Source organism: Pelodiscus sinensis, chromosome 11 (genome assembly GCF_049634645.1).
Source record: "Pelodiscus sinensis isolate JC-2024 chromosome 11, ASM4963464v1, whole genome shotgun sequence".
Lineage (NCBI taxonomy): Eukaryota > Metazoa > Chordata > Testudines > Trionychidae > Pelodiscus > Pelodiscus sinensis.
The window spans coordinates 3,433,377-3,454,956 of NC_134721.1; the positions used below are offsets into that span (position 1 = coordinate 3,433,377).

General features: G+C 41.1%; 1 protein-coding gene across 12 annotated transcripts in view; it reads right to left on the reverse strand.

Annotated features, from left to right (window-relative positions):
• The window catches only part of CADPS (calcium dependent secretion activator), a 422,307-nt gene that overhangs the window by 77,499 nt on the left and 323,228 nt on the right, over positions 1 to 21,580 (reverse strand). For all 12 annotated transcript variants that reach the window (XM_075938476.1, XM_075938477.1, XM_075938474.1 and 9 more), the window contains 3 exons: positions 10,220 to 10,326; positions 2,811 to 2,967; positions 2,086 to 2,227 (listed from right to left, as the gene is read on the reverse strand). In XM_075938476.1, the coding sequence (XP_075794591.1) occupies positions 2,086 to 2,227; positions 2,811 to 2,967; positions 10,220 to 10,326 (406 nt within the window). The remainder of the gene's footprint in view (positions 1 to 2,085; positions 2,228 to 2,810; positions 2,968 to 10,219; positions 10,327 to 21,580) is intronic.

The window sequence follows — 21,580 nt, forward strand, 5'->3', positions numbered from 1 at the left end:
ATCCGAATGATTGGAATGAGATTCCATATTTTCCTTCACATGGTGCTTTTTGTACCCTGTGGTTTGCCCAGATACGTTCCAAATGCCCTTATGTCAAATCCCAGTGAGGTATCTTTCTCAACTCTCTCCGGTAAATTAAGAATGAAATATTTGTTAGTGAAAAAAATTATTAAAAAATGATTGTTTTCTTTAAAGGAACATAAGTTTTCCATGAACAGATCACACATACACCTTGACAAAGCATTTTTAAATATCCCAGTCCACCCTAGAACACAGATACTTATTTAGTTGGTTCATGTAAGTTACGCAGCACTCACTAATAAAGGTTGCTCAAAGTGCATCGTTAGACTAAGAGAAGAAGTTTTCACAACTTTAAGGATACATTAAAATTACAGTGTTAATAAATCAGAAACTCCCCGCTTGAATTTTGAAAGTGATAACGTTCCACATATCCAAAAAATTAATGTAACATTTGAAACCCCAAATCATTGATACAAAAACATGCATTTAAATACATCTCTGTTTGGAGTCTTAGGTTAGTTAAAGCCAAGAATATTCATTATTTTAAAAAATATTCAAACATTTGATTTAAAACCAAATAAAACAACAAAAATGCAGGGTTATGTACTATGGTTAAATGAGGTGACTGCACCTATTTTATAAGGGAACTATTACTAAAGTCATGCTGTAAAATGAAAACTAATGCTAGCTTTAAAATGCATTTAAAACACATCATTTGGCCACTCAATAGATCAGCATTCTGTGCATTTTCAGGGTTACATCTGTTTATTTTTGTGACAAAAATGATTTTTTAGTGTTTTTAACCCTGTTAACACTGCAAAGCCAAGACAGGAAAGGGCTTTGATCTGGATTCTACTTCTTCTCACGTATTAACCTAATGGAATGGTGCAGCCCCACTGAAAAGAGGGATTGCATGTGTGTAAATGAGGGCCTTATTCGGCACACAGAACCTTTACTGCTGATGGTGATGTACTAGAAAGAACGAACCATCCTGGATACTCATATTTCAGATTGTGTTTGGAGGGTTGACTCTCAGCACAAAATCTGTTTGCCGATATGGAATCTTTTTGATATGGAAAACACTGAAAGACAACACACCCTTTTACTTAATAACTTTTCAGAGAAGATCAATCTCTCTCCACTTTTTTAAAGGATACATTTCCTTCCTAGTACCTAACCATGTCTTTTTGGAAGAGGACAATATTCTCTTAACACTTAGAAATTTAAGGAATAATCATTTATACTATAAAATTGGCATTGTTTTAAAGGACTTTATATTTTAAAAATTGCACAGATCTTAGGCTAGGAGCTTGAGCTCTCGTTACATTCATTCCTTAGTTTTAAGCTGTCAGTTCTTTGAGATCAATAAACGATTCCGCTCAAATCGTCTCTTATGCTTTTTGCACTAATTTCTGCTCTATGGTAGTTTTATAGCACACCTTTAGGATAAGTACCTTCAGGATCTCCCCCAGCCCAGTTTAAAGACGTGTATTTCTGAAAGCACATAACTTTACGGCAGTCTCTTGCGCAGGGGCCCTTCACAGATTGCATTTAAAAAAAAAAGCAATCCAGCAAATCAGCAGTAGCGCTCAACTGACGAAGCACATCTCTGCACTATCCCTTCACAGGGTGGGTGGAAAAAAGTGAATTTTTAAATAAAAAAATGTAATAGTGACCCACCCAATGCATAGGGCTGGATCGAACACAGTAAAGCAAGGTTTTTGTTGCATTTAAGAGCAGCATTGGAAAAGGCTTTTTAGACTGGGCAATAAGAGCTAAAAAGCCATGCAAAACGAGAGGATTTCACGTTTCTCATCTTTCCATTTGTATAGGTGGAGAGTTCAACTTAAGTCAGCATGGCACTAAACCCGCCCGCCCCCCACATATTGCTTCTTTCATAAACCTTTAAAACCTGTAACAAATTCGGCCTTATATTTTTAGGATTGTACTAGAAAATATAAGGCATTTGCTGAATGCCCAATCTAGCGTTTACTAATTCATCTCTGTATGAATCTCCATCCATTTGCACCCAAACGCCGATTGTATCAAAGGAGATTTCCTTACTTTACTGGCTCCCATGATTCCCGCTCAAAGCCCCTGTGAATTGATTGTGCAATTGAGGACTCCATCAGATCGACATATCTAACAACAAGTGGAGCAAACAGGTCTTGAAGGTGTTTGTGGAATTTTCCATTGCACAAATTATCTAGAATAGATAAATAAAAGTATAGTAAGAAACTATTGTTACCTGCCCTACCAGCATGCAACATAACATTTCAATCCTGGCTTGTTTGCATTTTTTTTGCATATAAGGCTATTTTATTTAATTTATTGTAGTTAATATAAAACCTGGATGTCTTTCCTTTCCTTTTATTAAACGCTTTAGGATGGGGGCCCATATTTTGTAAAATATGGTGCATGTAGAGATGCTTAATCAAAATAACTGTAATTTACTAACCATCAATAATGCACTCACCAGAATGGACCTGAGTGAATAGGACAGTAAAGAAGTTCCACTCCCTGACTTTGAACAAGAATTTCTCTTTACTTTAAACAAATGCCTGAGCAAATGAAAGGCAGGAAAAGAAGTTTTTGGATTTTATATTAAAATCAAATTAATAAAGGATATAAGCAGCATTTCCCCCGCAAAGGCAATCACAAAGTTAAACAGTTTTAAAGGCCCATCCCACAAGATGGGTTATCTGTACAGAATGGAAAGGCCAGAAATAGCATCAATAATCTGTCAGACTTGCCCTATCAAAAATAAATGGTCAAAATACAATACATACAGTCACTGCGGAGGAAATCATTTAGGAGCTGAAATAGTGGAAAGCTGTCCCATGTGTCTGGGGGTTGCACCTCTAAGGCAGCATCTGTATCCACTGCAAACAATGACAGGAAGGTTTCCGCATGTTCAACCATTAAGTCTGACCACCAAGCAAAGGCCTTAAAATTTGGTAGAAAAAAACAATAATAAATGTATTAGAAATGTATTAGTCTTATTAAAGCACAGAAAATGAGAGGAGACCATTTACCTTAAAGAAACAGTGCAACCCATCATACTAGCTTTATTGTAAAGAGAACAGTGCTTCCAATTAGACCCTGCACATACAGTGCATATGACATAAGTTATTCACCTACCATTTTGATACACCAATGTCTCAGAGCGTATATTCAGAACTTGCACTCTAAGAATAATCAGTTGTAACATGACAAAGAAAGTGTCTGTTCAATTTACAATAACCCACTGAAAAAGAGTCTTGAATCATGCTGTTTACTGGAGAAGTCAACTAGTTCTTATTCTAAGGTATAGAAATCTGGGAGTTTCTTCACTGTGTTTGTGGGTTTTCTGCTCTGTTTTTCAATGGTTTTAAAATTTATTTGGAATCACTAAGACTATTCATCTTGAAATGCTAGAAGCCTACACTTTTATACTCTGCCCTAAAATCTCTCACTCTTATTTAGAAATAGCATCACCAGTAAAAATTACTACAGCACCTGTGATTTTACATGGTTAGGTATAAAGCTCTTTAAACTTATTAGCATAGTTTACAATGCCACTTATTATGAATGTGTTTTTAACCATTTTCAGAACTGTGAGATAGACATGTCAGGATACCAAGATTAAAACATCAAAATCAAGCCAGGACCTTACTGAGACAGGAAACATATATACACTTGAAAACCAAAAAATATCAGTGAAGTAACTCATTGTCATGCACATGGGACTTTGAAATTCACCGGACAGGTTCTCTGAAGTGACATTCACATCATACATGGCTCAGATGTGAATGTGTTTCAAACACATGCATGCGTGTTTAGTCATCGCTTCTGGCTGGGAACATGCAGTATGAGCGGTGCTGCCAATAGGACTGTGTGCAGTAATTTTTAGGTGATAGGAAACTCCTCAAAGATTTAAGGTAGCTAGCTAAGAAATAGCACCCATATTTCCAAGAGAAGGAAACCTAAAAAATAGGCACTGGACTAGAAAGATGAAACAAAGACGACTGAGAATAAACATGCCAGTTTAAAGAGAACCTGTCAGCCAGGAATATGTATTTTTGCCTCCTGAAAAGAAGTTTCTAGTAGACCTGACTGGACGTTTATTTTTCTTAGGGCACAATGACAGCAGCATTTGCTCATTAAGCCTTATTATTTCACTTGGTTTAGGATGGGGCGGAGCTTAACATTAACCCACCATGAGAGTAAGGAAGGTATTTTGCCATATTCCGATACCTGTACCTCACAACATTACTGCCAGCGGTAGAATCCCTCCCTGGTGCTCAGCTTCTAACTACACAAGCAGAACAGCCACGAGGCCGAGTCTCCGTTTCATTCTCCCAGTGTTATGTGGCTCTGTCTCCACTGACCTCAGAGTCACACCAACATAAAACCAGCGGAAAAGAGCCAAGAATCAGCCCCCGCCCCGTGGGAGAGTGCGGGGTGGAGAGTTCAGCCGGACTCTAGAGGGAGCATAAACAAAAACCACTTTTTTGGTACAGTCCTAACTGTGTAGGCGAGGCCTGCCTCGTGTGCTAGCAGGAGGACCCGTAGGGCAGGCCCTGGCACGGTGCAGGACCGCACTCTGCCTGTGGAGGGAAGCAGGCCCGGCCAGAGTAGCTCCACCCCATTGCTCAAGTGGGCAGGATGAGGGGGGGAAAGGGCAGAGAATGGGAAAAACTGTGGCTCCATCTCCCTCACCAGGCCCAGTAGCGTTTCTGTGCTGGCACTGTGGGGAGGGCCTCATGCTACCCTGGATAGTGACCTGGGGGCAGTTTTATTTCCTCCCTGAAGCAGCACAAAGAAAATTCCCCGACATAGCAACACACAGCCCTAGTCTGGGCCGACTGGAGACTGACAACTGTCAGGCATCACTGCTAAAAATATATATATAAATAAAAAATCTGCTCCCCTGGATGTTCAGGGAGCCCAGGGTCAGCTGCAAAGGCAGTCGTGGACTTTTGCTAACATGTTTGTAGAGTACAGGCTGAAACTCTCAGGGCCGGCCCACAACATTTTGGCACCTGAAGCAGGGAGCTTAAATGATGCCCCCATGCCTCCTTGCTTGGGCCAAAACTTTGAAAGGTCTCAATTCTGCCTCCTTCCTGTTCTACTCCTCTCATGGCACTCCACCATCTCTGTGCATCTAGAGCAGAGAGAATACATATGCACCAGCAGCAGACACAATTTTCTACACTCTGGGTCCTAGTGGCACCCCCCCTCCCCACCCCACAGTCTGACACCTGAGGTGGCTGCCTCAGTTCACCTCATGGTAAGCCAGCCCTGGAAACTCTCTAGACCGGCTCATTGGTGGTCTGGATGTCCAGGGAGGTCCAACCTGTTGTTACTCAACACTGCCCAGCACAATGTGAGGTAGCTCAGCCCAGCTGAGTGTGAATGAGGGCTGTGAGCGTCTCTCTATGGGATTTGTGTCCAAAAGGGGAAGGAGGAAAAGTGTGAAAATGCCGCTTTGATGCCACGGTATTTTTACACAATACTCTTGAACAGCAAGCGCCTTTGAAGCAAAAATGGCAGGAATCAATTTTCATTTCAACCTCTGCTCAAATTAGATCCAAAAGGTAAAAAAAATATAAAGGCTATGGTGGCTGCCAGTGTCCCTTTAAAGCAAATTATATAAAAAAACCCCACACCCTAATTTAGAAGAGTTTGACACTTATGAGGCTACTTTTTCCTGACGAGTCCTTTGTTTCTGAAGAATGTAAAATGCTGTCTCTTTGCTAAGTTTTTATCAAAGGGAGCTGAGTGCTAGGAATGCTGTCCAGGAAGAGGAACAAAATCACTACACTTGAACCTCCTTACTCTGGGTGTCCCTAATCTGGGAACACCTCTGGTATGGAGGAGGAAACAGCTATGCGCACTGCCGCTCTCTCGCCCCCCGCTGGGGGAACGGCAGCGCAGCAACACGCTTCCCCTGTGGCTTTTCTCTGCTGCTTCCATAGTGGCAGAGTGGTGCCGGGGGGTGGGTGGGGGTGAGAGGGTGGAGCTACATGTGCCCCTAGGAGCAGGGTGCCAGGTAAGCACCCCATCCCTATCATGCCCAGTCTCAACACCTCATCCCTCCCTCACACCTAGCCCCCGCAGAGCCCTCCCTGGCCCAGCAAAATCTTTAACCTGGCATAGCTTGTTTCCCAGGGATGCCAGATTAAAGAGGGTCAAGTGTATTTTGGGAGGAGAAAAATAATCTTTTCTCCAACAAATCCCAGGATGTTTATTCCTGCAAGAAAACCTGCTTTCATGAGAGAGAATTTTTTTAAAAAGAAATGAACAAAGAAATTACGTGATCCTTCCGAAAAAACACAGTCATACTTTAATTTCTGCTGGCATGATCAAGCTCTACTTTCATAATTCTCCAACTCATGTCTGGGATCCACCCTCCCCTTTCCATAGAGAGGCAGTTAATTTCTTGCAATGAAAGCAGTAACATTTCATTATTCAAAAATCTCTTTCAATGTTAGCAACCATCTACTTACCTGCTCTGTTTCATGTGTGATTTAAGGGGGAAAAAAAGTGTGCTTTCTTGACAAACACACCTAATACCGTATATCTTACACACTAGTACACATGTATATATGCATATCTTCAAAGAATTAAAATACATATATACATATACATACATATACATAGAGAGAGACCAAGATTAAAAATACATGAAGGCTTAGGTCTTATGACATTTACACTCATTCTTCCAGGCGGAGAAGAATCAACTTGGGAGACACTTGATGAGTGAAAAGACATGAGTCGATAGCGCTCATGTATTATAGTTGTGTACATAATGTACAATGGAGGTTTCTTCTGCACTGTTGTCTGGGCAATTTTATTTCTTATTGTGACTAAGAAAAACCACCTAATGAAATAATTTCTCCAACATTTTTAAAACGTTGCTCATAGATTAATGGCCATGGAGGGGGGGGCGGATCAGATTTGTTTGATGAGTTTTTAATGTGTGCCGTTGGCATGTTTACGTGCATACACATGCGAGAACAAAGCAAGCTAATTCCAATGTGCAAATGCCACTCATGATGGAATTTCTCCAGTAAGTGACAATTTTGTTTTCTTGAGGAATAGCCAATGGGACATACGAGCCATCTCTCTCAGGTTGCGGGTGGTCTTTACTAACTCCAGGTGACTAGAAAACATATGTGAAAACTCATGTGGAGTAATTAATCCCACAAGGTAGACTTAGTTACATTGATATAAGCAGAAAACATGGAAAACCTAAGTAGATGATGAACTTAACCATAAAGATTTTTTATGATGATATATACACAATACTGGCAAGACATTAAAATGTCACCATGTGTAACACACCTGCTAATTGAGCTTCCATATAAATATCCCTGCAGGTGTCTCCTTTGAGCAAAATGCAGTTATTTTGCAAAATCTCATGAAATCTCAACAAGATATTGCACAATAACAAAAGAAATAATGTGGATATAATTGCACATACCATAAAAGTCACATGATAAAACCACATTCAATCGACTGTTTTCCCTCCCAGGGGAGAAATTCACCCTATCGGCAGGGGTTAGCACAATTCCGTTGCACCGTTTAAATCCCACCTAAGGTATGTCTGCACTGCCATTAAACACCCACGTCTTGGCAATGCAAGTTGGCTTGGGCCTTGGATGAAGGGGGTGGAGGGTGTAACTGCATGAGCCCAAGTCAGCTGGCATGGGGCAGATGCGGGTGTCTAATGGCAGTGCAGACATACCTTTAGACCTCTCAAAATAGGACAGTGTTGGCCCTCTGGACGGAGATGAATGTCACCCTTTCAGATCACCATCAGAAGTAGGAGCAGAGCCTACGTGCTTTCCCCCTATTGCCACAAACACGCTGCCACCAACAAAACCCTCCTGTTCTGAACCAGGAAGCATGGGCAGTTGGTAATATAGGCAAGGGAAGGCACAACTTTCCCAAAACTACCTGCCTAAGTCCGACTGCCTAAGTCTAGGGCCGCTGGTGGAGAAGGCTAGGGCTGCGGCGTGGCCGCTTAGCTTCCCCAGCCTTCAGGGGGGGCCAGGCCATCTTTACACGGGGCCAGGAAGGACGGGCTGACGTGGGCGGGGCCTTGGGCAGAAGGGGTGGGGCTTGGCATGCCTTCCACCCACCACCCATGCCAGGAAATATATTTTTATCTTCTCAATGTAGCACACAGAACGGGTGCCCTGCATCATAGCCACTTGCCTCAAAACTTGCTGCCATTCTGAAAATAACTAGAATTTAAAAAAGAGAGAGAAAAGACAGCTACACACTGCGAGGAAAGAACGATCAGAAGTGTCGATAATGAGTGGAATAAAGTATCATTTTCTATCGACAGACTATCCCAATTCACATGTCGCTCTGTGGCATTCTGCTCTTTCCAACTCATACAGCTAGCCTCCCAAATAAATGAAAATAAAGGTTATTTCACTCTTCTCCACAGTATATTCTCTCTCTATATATAAATACTGTATATCCAGCACAGTTTACATACAGACAAAATGAAAGGAAGACTATTATTATCCTAACTGTTTATTACTTATTTCATTATTGCAGTGCTGTGCTATAGATCAGGTAAATGCAGAACAACATAGGTAACAACAGGCTGAGGAAAGATTCCAGGCAGGTAGGGTTGTGTGGGGATGTAACTGCAGTGCTTGTAAAATAGACTCATTGTTACATGCGTGGACTGGATATTGTCCCACGTTCACCCCTCTATGGAGGGCTACCAATTCCACAAGCAGTCTTTCTGAAGTTGCTGTTACATTCCTTGGATCAAAGTTACAAAGCAAGGATAGCCCAGGTAAAATCCCATTAGGAAACATGGCACCGAGAGGGCATGCACGAAATATGACAGGAGGTGACTCGTTTCATTCAGGTTAGTCACATACCTCTTTCCCCTGCCAGGATCATCCAAGATTGAATGAACAGTAGAAAAACAGGGAGGAAATTTAAATATGCAATCAGGCATTAGTTGGGACTTGTGGACGGTTGTGTTGTAGAAATAAGTTAGATTGTACTATAAATTTAATATACATCGGAATGATTTTTTTAGGTGACTGTGACATTAAGTATCAAATTTATTTAATGCAATATAAAAACGTGAAGGAGAAAAGAAAATAGCGAATGATTATAACAATACTAAACTTACAAACAAATCATTGCTAAGTAGGAGTTTTAAACTTTAAACTTTCAGCTTGACAATACTTATCAAAGAGTACTGGATTTGCAGTGAACTATGGGCCTGATGCTATACACACACAAAGGTAACTTTAGTCATGTGGGTAGTCCCACCAAGATGAAATTCTCCTCAGTGAGGCTGTGTGTCCCAGTGAAATCACTCACATGTTTAAGTGGTCACAGAATCAGGACCTATGCTACTGAAATCCTCACCTATTTTGGACTTAGTGAGATAGGCATTTCCTGCTTGAAAGTCCCATTAAAAACAAGAATCTTTCTGGTAGAAGTCTTTGAAGAAGAAAGCTATTACTTATTTGGCTAAGTGTTGGATCACCCATATAATCAGCAGCAGGGAACAATTTATTTCAGCCACAGCAACTTACAGCCAGGATGCTCCAAACAAGCTGAGAAAGGAGTGGCTGTCTGAAAAGCCACAGCAAGCAAAAGAAGCACTTGAGATAATTGTCGCATCCAGGAACACAAGTAAAAAACAAAACAAAACAACCAAAATTGTTAAAAGAAACAGGCCAAAACCAGCTCGAACATTTGTGGTGCTTATTCTTTCGACCATGTGGAATGGTGAGAAGTGTATGCTGTTTGAGTGGTCGTTAAAACGGACTCATTTCGTTAAGCTTGGAGGTAGAGACCTAGGACTTTTTGGAAACCCATGATCCTTCTTGATAGTGGATAAACTTTATATTGTGACTAGTCAGGTGAGTTGGCCAGCTTCCGCTCTCAGTGACATCTATATGCAAAGATGCAGAAACAGAGACACGAGCAGAATTTGGTCAACTTTGCTTTACCCTTGCCCTCTGCTAAAAACGGGCTTCCCCCGGTTTATTTCTTCTCTAAATATATTTTGAAACTGTTATTTAAGAAGACCAGATGGCTTTAACAGGAATATGAAACCAGGTGGCGTGCTTCAACATTCACCCCATGGGGGATACAGCAAAATGGACACAGCTATCCCAAACCAACACGCCCCTGTCCAAAGACAGGTTGGAACACCGCTGCTCACCTCTGCATGGTGTTCTTCATTCTGCTGTAGAACTTCAATTACCAGTTCTGCCAGACGTATTGCGTCTTCTAGCTTTTTGGCAGGAGTGACTAACCGGCCTACATTTTCTGTAGTACAAGAACTTGAGTTAAAATGGAGTGAAATAGGAGAGGCTAGATGAATGGCCATTAGGTTAAGTGGTTTAAAACGTCCCATAATAGTTAATTACACTAAAAAAAAAAATCTTTTCATGCAAATGTTAAATGCTCTATAATTAGTACCGAGCAAACCGTAAAGCCACATTTGTTATTTATATTATAAAAACACAGTGCTCCAGCTTCGATTTTCAAAATACTAGATGCATTGCTTTACTTTCCATTTTGAGTTGGTGACACTTGATTCATTCAAATGAGAATAGCAAATTCCCTAGAGACAGCATCGATCTGTTAATTGTTGACAATATGTATCTCTCTGGGTAGACTGTACTCTTAGATATTTCATGTACATACAATTTTCAGAGTTTTGTTTAAATGGAGTTTTAAAAAAATAAGCTGTTCAACAGAATATGGATACATTAATTTCAATCATATGCAGTGGATGCACTTGAAAAGATCCTATTCAGAAAGATTTAAGAGATAATATTTATTTATTTAATGGGGAACGCTGGAATCAGTAATAACATGTTGAATTTGTAGAAACTTTGTAAGTGGACCCAACTCTATAAAATAAAAATTGTAGGCCCAATTCACGACTGGTTACTCCTGAATACAATTCTACTGGAAACAAGGGATTTATGCTTGAGAAAAGTTGAAAAGACACAGAGCAGATGAGAATACGTGTTTATAAGTACAGTTTTATGGGAACATACTGCTTTAAAGCATAAAATCCATTAAAGGATTCACATAGTTCAAATACTGAAGCAAGGCAGAGAAAACACACAGATATTTCAAACTATCCTGCAGTAATTCCAATCCTTCTACAACGAAGCCAAATTAATGCTTCTGTGCATCTCATACTAAGACTTATACGTCGATATAGTCTGTCTTCTATACAGTAGAGAAATGCCTTTTGGAATATTTCATTAGAAATCAAAATACATATATAAATTCCATCATTCGTTAAATAACATCCAGCTATCAATGAAAGATTCCATGGAGCTGGCCAAATGTAACAGTGGCTATTCCTACACTAGCACTTTTGTTGGTAAAACTTTTGTCAGTCAGGGGTGTGAAAAGACTCCTCCCTGCCTGACATAAGTTTCACAGAGAAAAGCACCAGCGTGGAGAGCGCTCTCCTGCTGCTATCACTACCGCTGCCAATTACGGTTGCTTTAATTATGCCAAGCTCTCTCATAGCGTAGAGCAGCTACCAGGGGAGACCTAAGGGTGTGTCCCTTAGCTTGAAATAAGTTGCTTATTTCAATGGTATTTCAAAATAGCTTATCCATGGACACAGCGCCAAATTTCAAAATAACTTACTGGGATGTTGGAATAAGCCACCCTTTATTTCAAAATTTATTTTGAAATAACAGGCTGCTTCAATTGATGCAGAATAGCTGTTTCGGGATATTTCCGGTATCCCGAAAGAGCTCCACAGTGTAGACGTACCCTTGCAGTGCCATAGCTAGGCCATTGCAAGTCTGTAGTGTAGTCATAGCCAGCAAGATAGGTCCCTAAGAACAGAAACTGGTGGCTTACAGCTGGGGAAAAAACTGACTTTGGGCGTGTCGCCATGAGAACACGCGGGAAAGTTAATCTTAATTCACTGAACATGTGAATTTAAAGTGAATTAGTCTCAGTGGGTAGCCATGCTTGTCTGTAACTGTAAAAACAACAAGCAGTCCTTTGGCACCTTAGAGGCTAACAAATTTATTAGGTCATGAGCTTTCATGGGTAAAATCTACCTCATCCAAAATTGGAGTGGAAATTGCAGAATCTGGGGAATATACAACAACAAAAGAAGTTACCTGTTAATTGTAGGACCAGTATTAATGAAGCTAATTAAGTCAGAGTGGATGTGTCTCATTCACAGCATTGGATAAGGAGATGTGGATATCAGAGGTGGGGAAGTTTCCTTTCTAGTGTGTTAACTAGTTAAGATCTTGATTCAAGCCTACGTTGATAGTACTAAACTTGTAAATGAACTCAAGTTCAGCTGTCTCCTCCTACAATTGAGTGATAAAATTATTTTGCAAATGGATGACTACCATGGACCAAAGGCTTACAGATATTGAATTAAATATCTAAGACCCAAAGATGTGACTTTATCTTCATAATGAAATTAACTATTTCTAATTTGAAAACAAAATTCCCTCTACCCACAGCCTATGAACATTATCTGTGGGCTACAGCCTCCAAATTACAGCAACATGGGTTTCTTTTAAACAAAAGATGTGGAGTACAAAGAAAAAAAATGGAAGGTAGGCTGCTAGAATTAGGAATAACTGTCATTGAGCTGCACTTCATGGCCCAATTCAGCAAAGCATGCCGTATACAGTTGTTTAGGTCCATCCCTGTTCAGCAAGGCATGGGACTTGGATTTTCAAAGGCACCGGGGCAATCAGCTGAAATTCAACTGGAGCTGGGTACCTAACTCCTTCACCCGCCACTGACAATTCTAATCATTCCCGACTGACTTAAGCATGATCTGAAAGTTAAGCACAAATGTAAGTGCTTTGCTGGATCAGGGCCTGCAAGCATTATGGATGCCATTTTGGCCTCTCGGAAGCCTAAGAGTGTTTTGATGTTGATGGTCTCAGGATCAGAATTTCACCAGAAACTGTTTTTGAACATATCTCTACAATTAAATGGTTTCTAATTAAAAACAATGGACAACATTTTCAATATCGGAATCCTAAAATTAAGGACCTAAGTCCAGTTAGGATCTCTATCTATGTCCTGGATTTTTAAAAAAGTGATGAGCATAAAACCAGAAAGTGATGGGCACGATAGAGGTTTGGTTCCTTTAAAAATCAGATCATTGCTATTTATGCGGTGCTAACGTCCCCAGTCTAGGAAAGTATTTTTTGGGCAGACGTTGTGATGTATTGGGCCCTAAATACAAACTTAAGGGTTATCTTCTTCCCTAGTTTGAAAAGTTTGTCCCCGGTTTCCCTTCAAATATTTTATCAAGCCAAATACTGACTAGAGAGCTGATTATTAATTTGTCCTTCTCTCTTTTATCCATGCAAGTGCCTCAGCAGAGGCAGTGTTTTTCTTTTGTGCAACAACAGGCTACAACGACCTCCCAAAATAAACGGGTGCTCTTCCCACCCTGCCGAAGTCAAGGGGAGCTTTAACATAGACTGTATAGGGAGCATTAGATACCCCAGTAAGTTTGTTCTCTCATTCATGGCAGTGATCTGTTCTCAAACACAGCTAAAAGACAAAAGTGTTAATAAGAACAACTGCTCAGAGATGCTGTCTTTAAAGAAAATATTTTGCTTTATCAACTTTGGCAGCCAACAGATGTCAATCTTTTTTTTTCTTATTTTAAATATTTCTCTGGGTAAGTTACTATACATCAGAATATTCTGTTGAGATAGCTGGAGCACTGACAGTTAAGTGAAACGTATACCGTATACTTATCAAACATTTCATACAACATTGTTTAAAGCTCATACATATTCATCGTTATCATGCAAAATGTTATGCAACAACAATGTTATTTTGTGCTGACGTTGATATTTGAAAATGTTGCATATGTCAGACATTGCTAGACAAAAAATGTGGACATTCTGAAATAAATACTACTATTTCTACGGCTCTAAAAAGCCTATATGGTCGCGCTAGATAGTTTAAGGAATCCTCAAGGTAGATCTAAGCTTCCTAATATTAAACTAAACTAAACCAATGAAAAGCCACTAAACTATAAGACGGTTGAATAAAAGAAAAGAAAAACTGTTACAGTACTTGGTGTTTGTCTAGGCATGCCTTTGAGTATCTGATTTATCATGTTAGGCTGTGTTTGAGAGACTCGTGATGGCCCAGCCGGTGGCTTAGGCTTAGATGGACGAGCTGTTTGTGAGCGATGGAGAGAGACACACCAAAAGTAAACAGACATATGACTTCATAAACAGTGACTAAAAGATGCAAACTTTGAAAGAAAAGAAAGCAGAAATGATAAAATATAAACGGAATAAGCTGCTTATTGCTACTTAACGTATTACACAATTATAACACCATTTGACAACAAACATTTTGGCTATGTCTACACTCACGTCTTCTTGCGCGAGTAATATGCAAATGAGGCTAAGAGTTAAATATCACCAAGCCTCATTTGCATAACTAATGAGCCGCCATTTTTGTGGAAGAGGTTCTTGCGCAAGACGGAGATGTCTACACTGCCCCTTCTTGCGCAAGAAAAACCCTCTTGCGCAATGCCGTTACACCTATTCCTTTAGAGGAAGGACGGCATTGCGCAAGAGGGTTTTTCTTGTGCAAGAAGGGGCAGTGTAGACGCTACTTCTTGCGCAAGAGCCTCTTCTGAAAAAAATGGTGGCTCATTAGTTATGCAAATGAGGCTCGGCGATATTCAGTGCTTAGCCTCATTTGCATATTACTCGCGCAAGAAGACGCAAGTGTAGACATAGCCTTTTAGAAGTCAGCAGATTCTACTGCTTTGTAATCGGGTTGCTTAACATTCAATTGAATGCTAATTGTATTTCATGTAGCCAAGTGCAAAAAAGAAGTAATTTGAAATGTCTAGGTGTGGGTGAGAAACCTGAACTAGTATTGCCTGATTTTTGCACCCCACCACGGTAAGAAAGGTTACCCATGGAAGGTACCCCAGTGCCTATTGTGAGGTTTAATATAGAAACAATGAACATAGGAATTAATTGCTTTGCAAAGATCAATTACAGATTTTGGACTTAAATACCCCTGTGGGTAAAATGGAGCTATAAAATATTCTTGCATGCTTCGTGTAATTTAAACATGTAAAAAAATCTGTCACTTTAAAAAATGTGTGGCTTCTGATTGTTTCCAGCTCATTTAATTATTTTCAAGTTGGAATTCTAGTGGCTTTTATATTCTGGGTTGAATCATATATAAAACTTGCCAGCTTTATCAAATATGTTACTTGCTATTCCAAATGTTAGAATACTGCAATCAGGACTTGACCCATCTGTCATATAGTTTACAATATCAGCATAGCAAAAATTCTATGAAAATAGCCTTTCCTTCTGCATATGCATAGACAAATCATATATGATGAATATATTGGTGCTATCGTTACTGTTATATTTAATGACATCTTTTTAATACCCAAGTACTGTATTGTGACTATTTTAATAATTTTGTTTGTACAGAATCTGGCATATTTATCTGGACATTCTGTTGCCAAAAGTTCTTTCCATTTTGCTTGCATTTTCCAAGCTTTGGGAGGGGGGTTAGTTTGGCTTTGGCTGCTGGTTTACACAAAGTGGATCTTTTTGTTGTTTTCAGTTCTGATAGCGTTGTAGAAATGATCAGTGTGTCAAAAAATCTATTCTGATAAACCATCCATTAAAAGAGTAGCAGTTTGAGACCCACATGCCCTGCATTCCTTTAAGATGTAAAATGCTTTCATATAGAACTTCAGCTTAAAAAATTAGGGTTTTTTTTTCTGCTAACAGCTGAAACAAATCTATTCAATCAACTCCAGAAACAACCTGGTCTTCATATGTCATCTACCAGAGAGGCTTCTCTCTCAAAACCATTCCTTACACCCCCACCTAATGAATTTATATGCTTTTAGGGAATGAGGCTACAGATTTTCATTGTGATTCAAAATTTAAATAGGAACTCAACTCGGCTACATACTGATGGCCCTCAAATTCAACTGACAGAGGTAGAGACTATTTCACAGCAAAATATTATAAAAGTAAGTTTGCGTAAGGACCCCAGGATGGGAAGTAATTCTCATATCTAGTTATTATATCTTGACTCCCAGATGCTTCCACTAGCCATCTTATGGCAACGCCGCTCTACACAATTTAATCTGTTTGCCTCCCAAATAGTGTTGTAATGTGACTGGCGTGTCAGAGAGAGAGCTCCTCAAAACAGTACCAAAGCCAAAGGAAAATTCATTCAGGAGAGGCCCTGAAGGTATCTGACCCTACATCAGCCTAAATATGTTTCCAGCTACTGCACTGCCAGGAGCTGAAATATCTACAGATTGCTCCAGACCTAAATGGCTACAATGACCCAGATGAAAAATATCTCTCGGGATTTATTGGCATCTGGATCCTGCAGCTGTTGAACAAGACTGCCTAGTGCAGCCTCCATGGTTTTCTCTTTTTTGGTGGAAGCATCAGAAGCTGAAGAGGGGAAAAGAATGAACGCAGAGTCCAAAAGGACAGCTAATGCTGCAGGCCAGAGCAAGTCACTTAAAACTGTACAGGAGATAGTGTAAAAGAGAACTTCTGTTGTGTAGTTGTCAGCAAATTGTGGTTTCCATCCATCTGAGGATGTGAGAGAGATTCCTCATGCAGCCCCACTGAATACACTTGAATCCTTCCCAGCTTCCCCCCTAGTACAGCCTTCTCTTCGGGAGAAACTGTCATGCCCAGTCATAACACATGATGGAGTGTGCCATGTATGAAGGCAGGTTCATCATGAGGAGACCAAACAATTCACTGAGTCATCAAGCATTGGATGCTTTCATTTCTTTTACTTGTTAAGAGCCAAATCCTGGGGTTTTGCTTGAAGTCTGAGTATACCAGCTGCTGGGAATTAACCAGCTGTAGCTGTTTCTCTTGCCTTTTGGATCAGCAGGAAGAAATCTAATTGCTACTTCTCATCTGGACTGATACTTTCTGGGTTACTTCCGTCTCTGCTGACCTCATCATTGTCATGTAAAGAAACTTAAAAAAAAATTGGCCCTGAATTAAAAAAAGAAACCCCGCATGCTAAACTTTAGACACACAAGCAGTCCTACCACTTTCAATGACACTCAGGCAGTTAAAGTTACACAGGAGTCTAAGTGCTTTGCTGGATGTGGTCCCAGATAGTTATTTATCTACATTATTATTTCGTTTCTTTACGGTTTTGGGTTAACGTTTAGTGCCAGTAATCTCCCAAAAGAACACTTATGGATACCTTGATATTACAATTTTTACTAAATTTAACAGTACTATTACAATTTTTTATTTAGTGGGGCAGGTATAGTTTCACTTTGATTTCCATCTTACGCCTTTTCTTCCCCTTTGTTTTTTATTCTAGTCTAGCAGCAATCTGGGAAATATTTTATATTGTTCATTAACAGGGCTAGACAAATAATGTAATCTACTCGCCCATGGGGAGTAGATTACGCCCCGGAAGAGCTGGCGCAGAGCGCAGAACCGCGTGGCTGGCGAGCGGGGCTTGACGCCGGTTGGCGAACCGTGTTCATTAAAGTGCGTCTAACTGGTGAGACTTAAAAATCTGAATGATTAACAGAATGGCAGCAGCTACCTGTTACTCACTCACTATCTGGCAAATTGTTGCCTCCCAGCTATCAGTGGAACAAGTAAGAAAATTGTACAATTAGCATCAGGGTATAGTCTGGCAACTGGAATACTTGGAAGAGTATTAATTACTCAGATGAGTAAAGTTTGCAGCATTTGCTTCCAGTAAGCTGAAGCAAACACACATATTAACTGAGAAACAAAAAAGCACCAATAGTTTGGATAGTATTTCTTGGGCGCTACGCACTAAACACGGTAAACTCTTCAAAGCTGGGTGTGTCCTTACTCAGTAAACATCATGTAAACTTACAATACACCACAGATTTATGGTACTACAAGTACTTAACCAGGATTCTCTGGTCTGGCAACGTCCATAGTTTGGCACAAATGTTGCAGAACCAGAGGGTCCTAGTGGAGGGCGAGCAGCAAGGACCCCTGCTGGGCAGGCACGGCAGTGGGCTACCCACAGAGAGCTGACAGAAAGGCTGCCAAGTGCATGACAGCAGGGCTCCCAGCGGGGTTGGGAGGCCTGGCATGTGGCTGCCTTTGTGTGCGTGGCTGCCCAGAGAGCCTGGGTGCACAGCTACCCAGTGGGTCCCAGAGCCAGGGCAGCGATAGTTGCCCAGCAGGATTGGCAGGGCAGTGGGGCCGGCAAGAGGTGGGATGTCAGGAGGCCTGCTGCTGGGCCAGTGGCAGAAGTCCAAAAATGACTTCCCCTGGTCCAGCAAAATCTCTCATCCGGGATTGGCCAGGTCCTGAGGGTGCCAGACCAGGGAGGTCCAACCTGTAGTACTAATAAAAATAGCTACAACAGTGGGTATTTTAATTGGAGTGAAAGATGGGAAACAACTATTATTGACCTGTATATTGTAGGCATAACTATGGTGAACATCTTGCAGTCATCAACAAATATTCCAGCCCTGACAAGCTGAGGGTTTTTTTAATACTATTTTAGTACATACAGTAACTTGGAGCCATGTTAAAAAGAGCTGCCACTGTTAGGATAAATATAGATAAGAATTGATTTAAGCTGGGGAGATAGCACAGGAACCTTTTAACAAATTGGGAAAGTGAATTACCATGTGTCAAAAAAGACGCTCAATGAGCCAAAGAGACTTTATTACGAAAGAAAATGTAGTTTCCTAAATTGAAAGAAATTAGAAACCTACAGAAACTTTTTTTTCAGTTCGATGATGGAGGTGCTTATTATCTAACTTAACGCCCAGAGCCCAATGGGTCAAGAGCACAACATGTAACCTGACTTCTAAACATTATTATCTTGGCCAATAAGTAAGTAAATAAAACTTATATCTTAGAGAGCACTGTTCATCAGATTCACAGTGCTTTGGAGAAGGAAGTAAAGCCATGGTATCCAACATGCTAGCCACTTGGCCAGTCAAGAACAGGTTGGACACCATGGCGGCAAAGGATAACTGTCTCCCTTTTGAGGCTCAGTAATGAAGCATTTTAACATTCAGTGTGCCATTTTCCACCCACGGAAGTGGAAGGGACTTTTGCAGAAAGATGAACAATATGACCCATTTGGACCTTTCTGGTTCTGTCTTAATAACTTTTAGTAATCATAAGGTAAGATGAGTTACAGGTGGCTTTATAACGTGAACAATTAAATACAATAATGCCATTTCAAAGAACAAAGGGAATTAAGTAGTAGTACATATCACAGGATTGAATCGTACAATGGAAAAGGATATCTATTACTGTTGAGGGAATTACTTAGTAAAGTTATGTAATTGCATATTGCAATTTCCTTATTTATTTGTTATTCCCTTTTATCTGAGGAACTTCTTTTCAATGTTTTTACTCTATGGATTGATCATGAATATTAAAAAATGTAAACTATGTTGCTGATCCGCTAAACCACAAAAGCAACTTTTCTGGTCACTAACTGGATTCACAAACAAGCACTTCCAGGGTAAGTCTGTCAGCGCACCAATTTAAAACTCAGTTATGATGAACGCGTGCGTGCAACTTTTGAGTACGAGATCCATGAACAGCCATCCTGGTAAAACCGAATCACTTAGCGACTAAAGAAGGGGCGTGAGAATGGCTTAAGGGAATTCATTTAAAAGTGTTAGTATTTGTTAAACATTGCATGTTATCCATCCTGCTGTAATTATACAAAAATGGGCTTAGCAAAATGGCAACTGAGTGGCTGGATTTCTCTCAAATGAATGCCTTTCACATTTGACTGACTGAGCACTGAATGGCAAGATGTTCCAGGACTCACTCTAGTGGAGACCAATAATGCTTAGAGTCCGCCATACTCCTTTGCAGTTCAGGGTGGTCTTATAACTTTGGCTTCATCGTGACCCAATTCTCTTCTATAGGCCAGGCCCCTTTTTCAGCCTACACCTCACGTGACGCTCCGCCGTGTCCCCTACTCATGGGTACGGAGATGCCTCCTACAAGACCTAGATCCGCTGGGGAGCCTTGCCCATTAGGAGAATGGGGACATGAGGAAACTGAACTTCAGATCCATGGATCACCAGAGCAGAATTTGAAGAGTGAGGAATAGACTCAATCACAGCACGGCACTGGGGCAGGGAATGGGATTTCTTCTGCTGCGTGGAGTCTGGGAGAATTTTTAAGTACAAAAAAACAAATTAGGAGTTGGATTATAAATTGGTACTGGTCTATGGCTTGGAGATAGGAGGATGCAGTGCTGCTGTTAAGAACCCTGGCAAAGGCTGGTCCAAGGCTGCAGATAAGGGGCATCCATTTGTATGTCATCTCCAGGTGTGGGGCCAGAGCCGAAGCCCATGGACGCTGACGGGCACCCTTTCTATTAGCTACGGATCAACTCCACTGGGCACTGAAGACTTTGCCTTGACTCAGGTATGAAACAGCCCTGTACAGCAAGATCACGGGCAGAGAAACAGGTGCCATGATAGCAGAAAGCCTGCCCAGCAATTTGGAACATGGACTCCTCGCGTCATTTCTACTCTGCTCCCGCCCACGAGCAGAAAGCAAAATATCTACTCTGTGTAGGGGTGGGGAGGTCTGATGAGACCAGCAAGAGTGTCACTCCCTCCCCCAGGATCTCGCTGGACGTGGGGAAGGAAGAGCAGAGCTGCTTGTCTTTCCATGTTGTTCATTTCTCCTCTTGGCTGCCCTGGGGAACCGCTTTCTCTCCACCAGGAGGCGCTGCCTGGGCAGTTTGAATGCTCTGTCGGGGCCACCACTGGCTCCCCCGTTGCCCCACCTGGAGGGAAATGAGGCATTAAAAGGACGCTCTTGGCCCTTGGTCCCATTTGGGGTGGGGCCAATCTTCTCCCTGTCTTGTTCACAGCTGATCTCCCATAGCTACTGCTCTGGAGGTGAGCCAGCCCAGGAGTCTGGTTGCGGGGACCATTGACAATATGCGCCACCTCTGGACGGGGACTGGTTCGGGCACTGGGAGGGTGTTTGCAAACTGCGGACGCAGCCAAGAACCCATTCATTGGAACCTGGCTTCCTTGGGCTGTGGCTGTGCTGCTACAGTCACAAAGTTGTGGCTGACCTTAAACTGATTCATTTATGCCCATGTCTCATTCTCTGGCTGAATCTGCATCAAACACACTTGTTACTATTTATGGCTGCTACCTCCTCCGCTCCTTTTCTTACCTTCACTGTTCTCCTCAGAGAAACCAAGTACCAAAGCCCACATGGAAGCAGGAGGGTAAAACGAGTGCTTGTGTCCAACCATGCTGGAGAAGCACGTTTACTGCAAACTATGAATTGCCAAGTCAAATAATCTAAACACCCTGGGCTGGATTTGCATGTGCAATAAAAGCTACTTTTGCATCTCTCTAACAATGAACACTGTATTGGTGTAAATGGGAATCAGGCCCTTTAAATCCTCAGAGACGTTTTGATGACTGCCCGGCATTTCACAATTGCTGTATTTTCGGGATGTAAGTCTTCAGTATTTATTCTTTTCTAAAGAACAGTGAGTC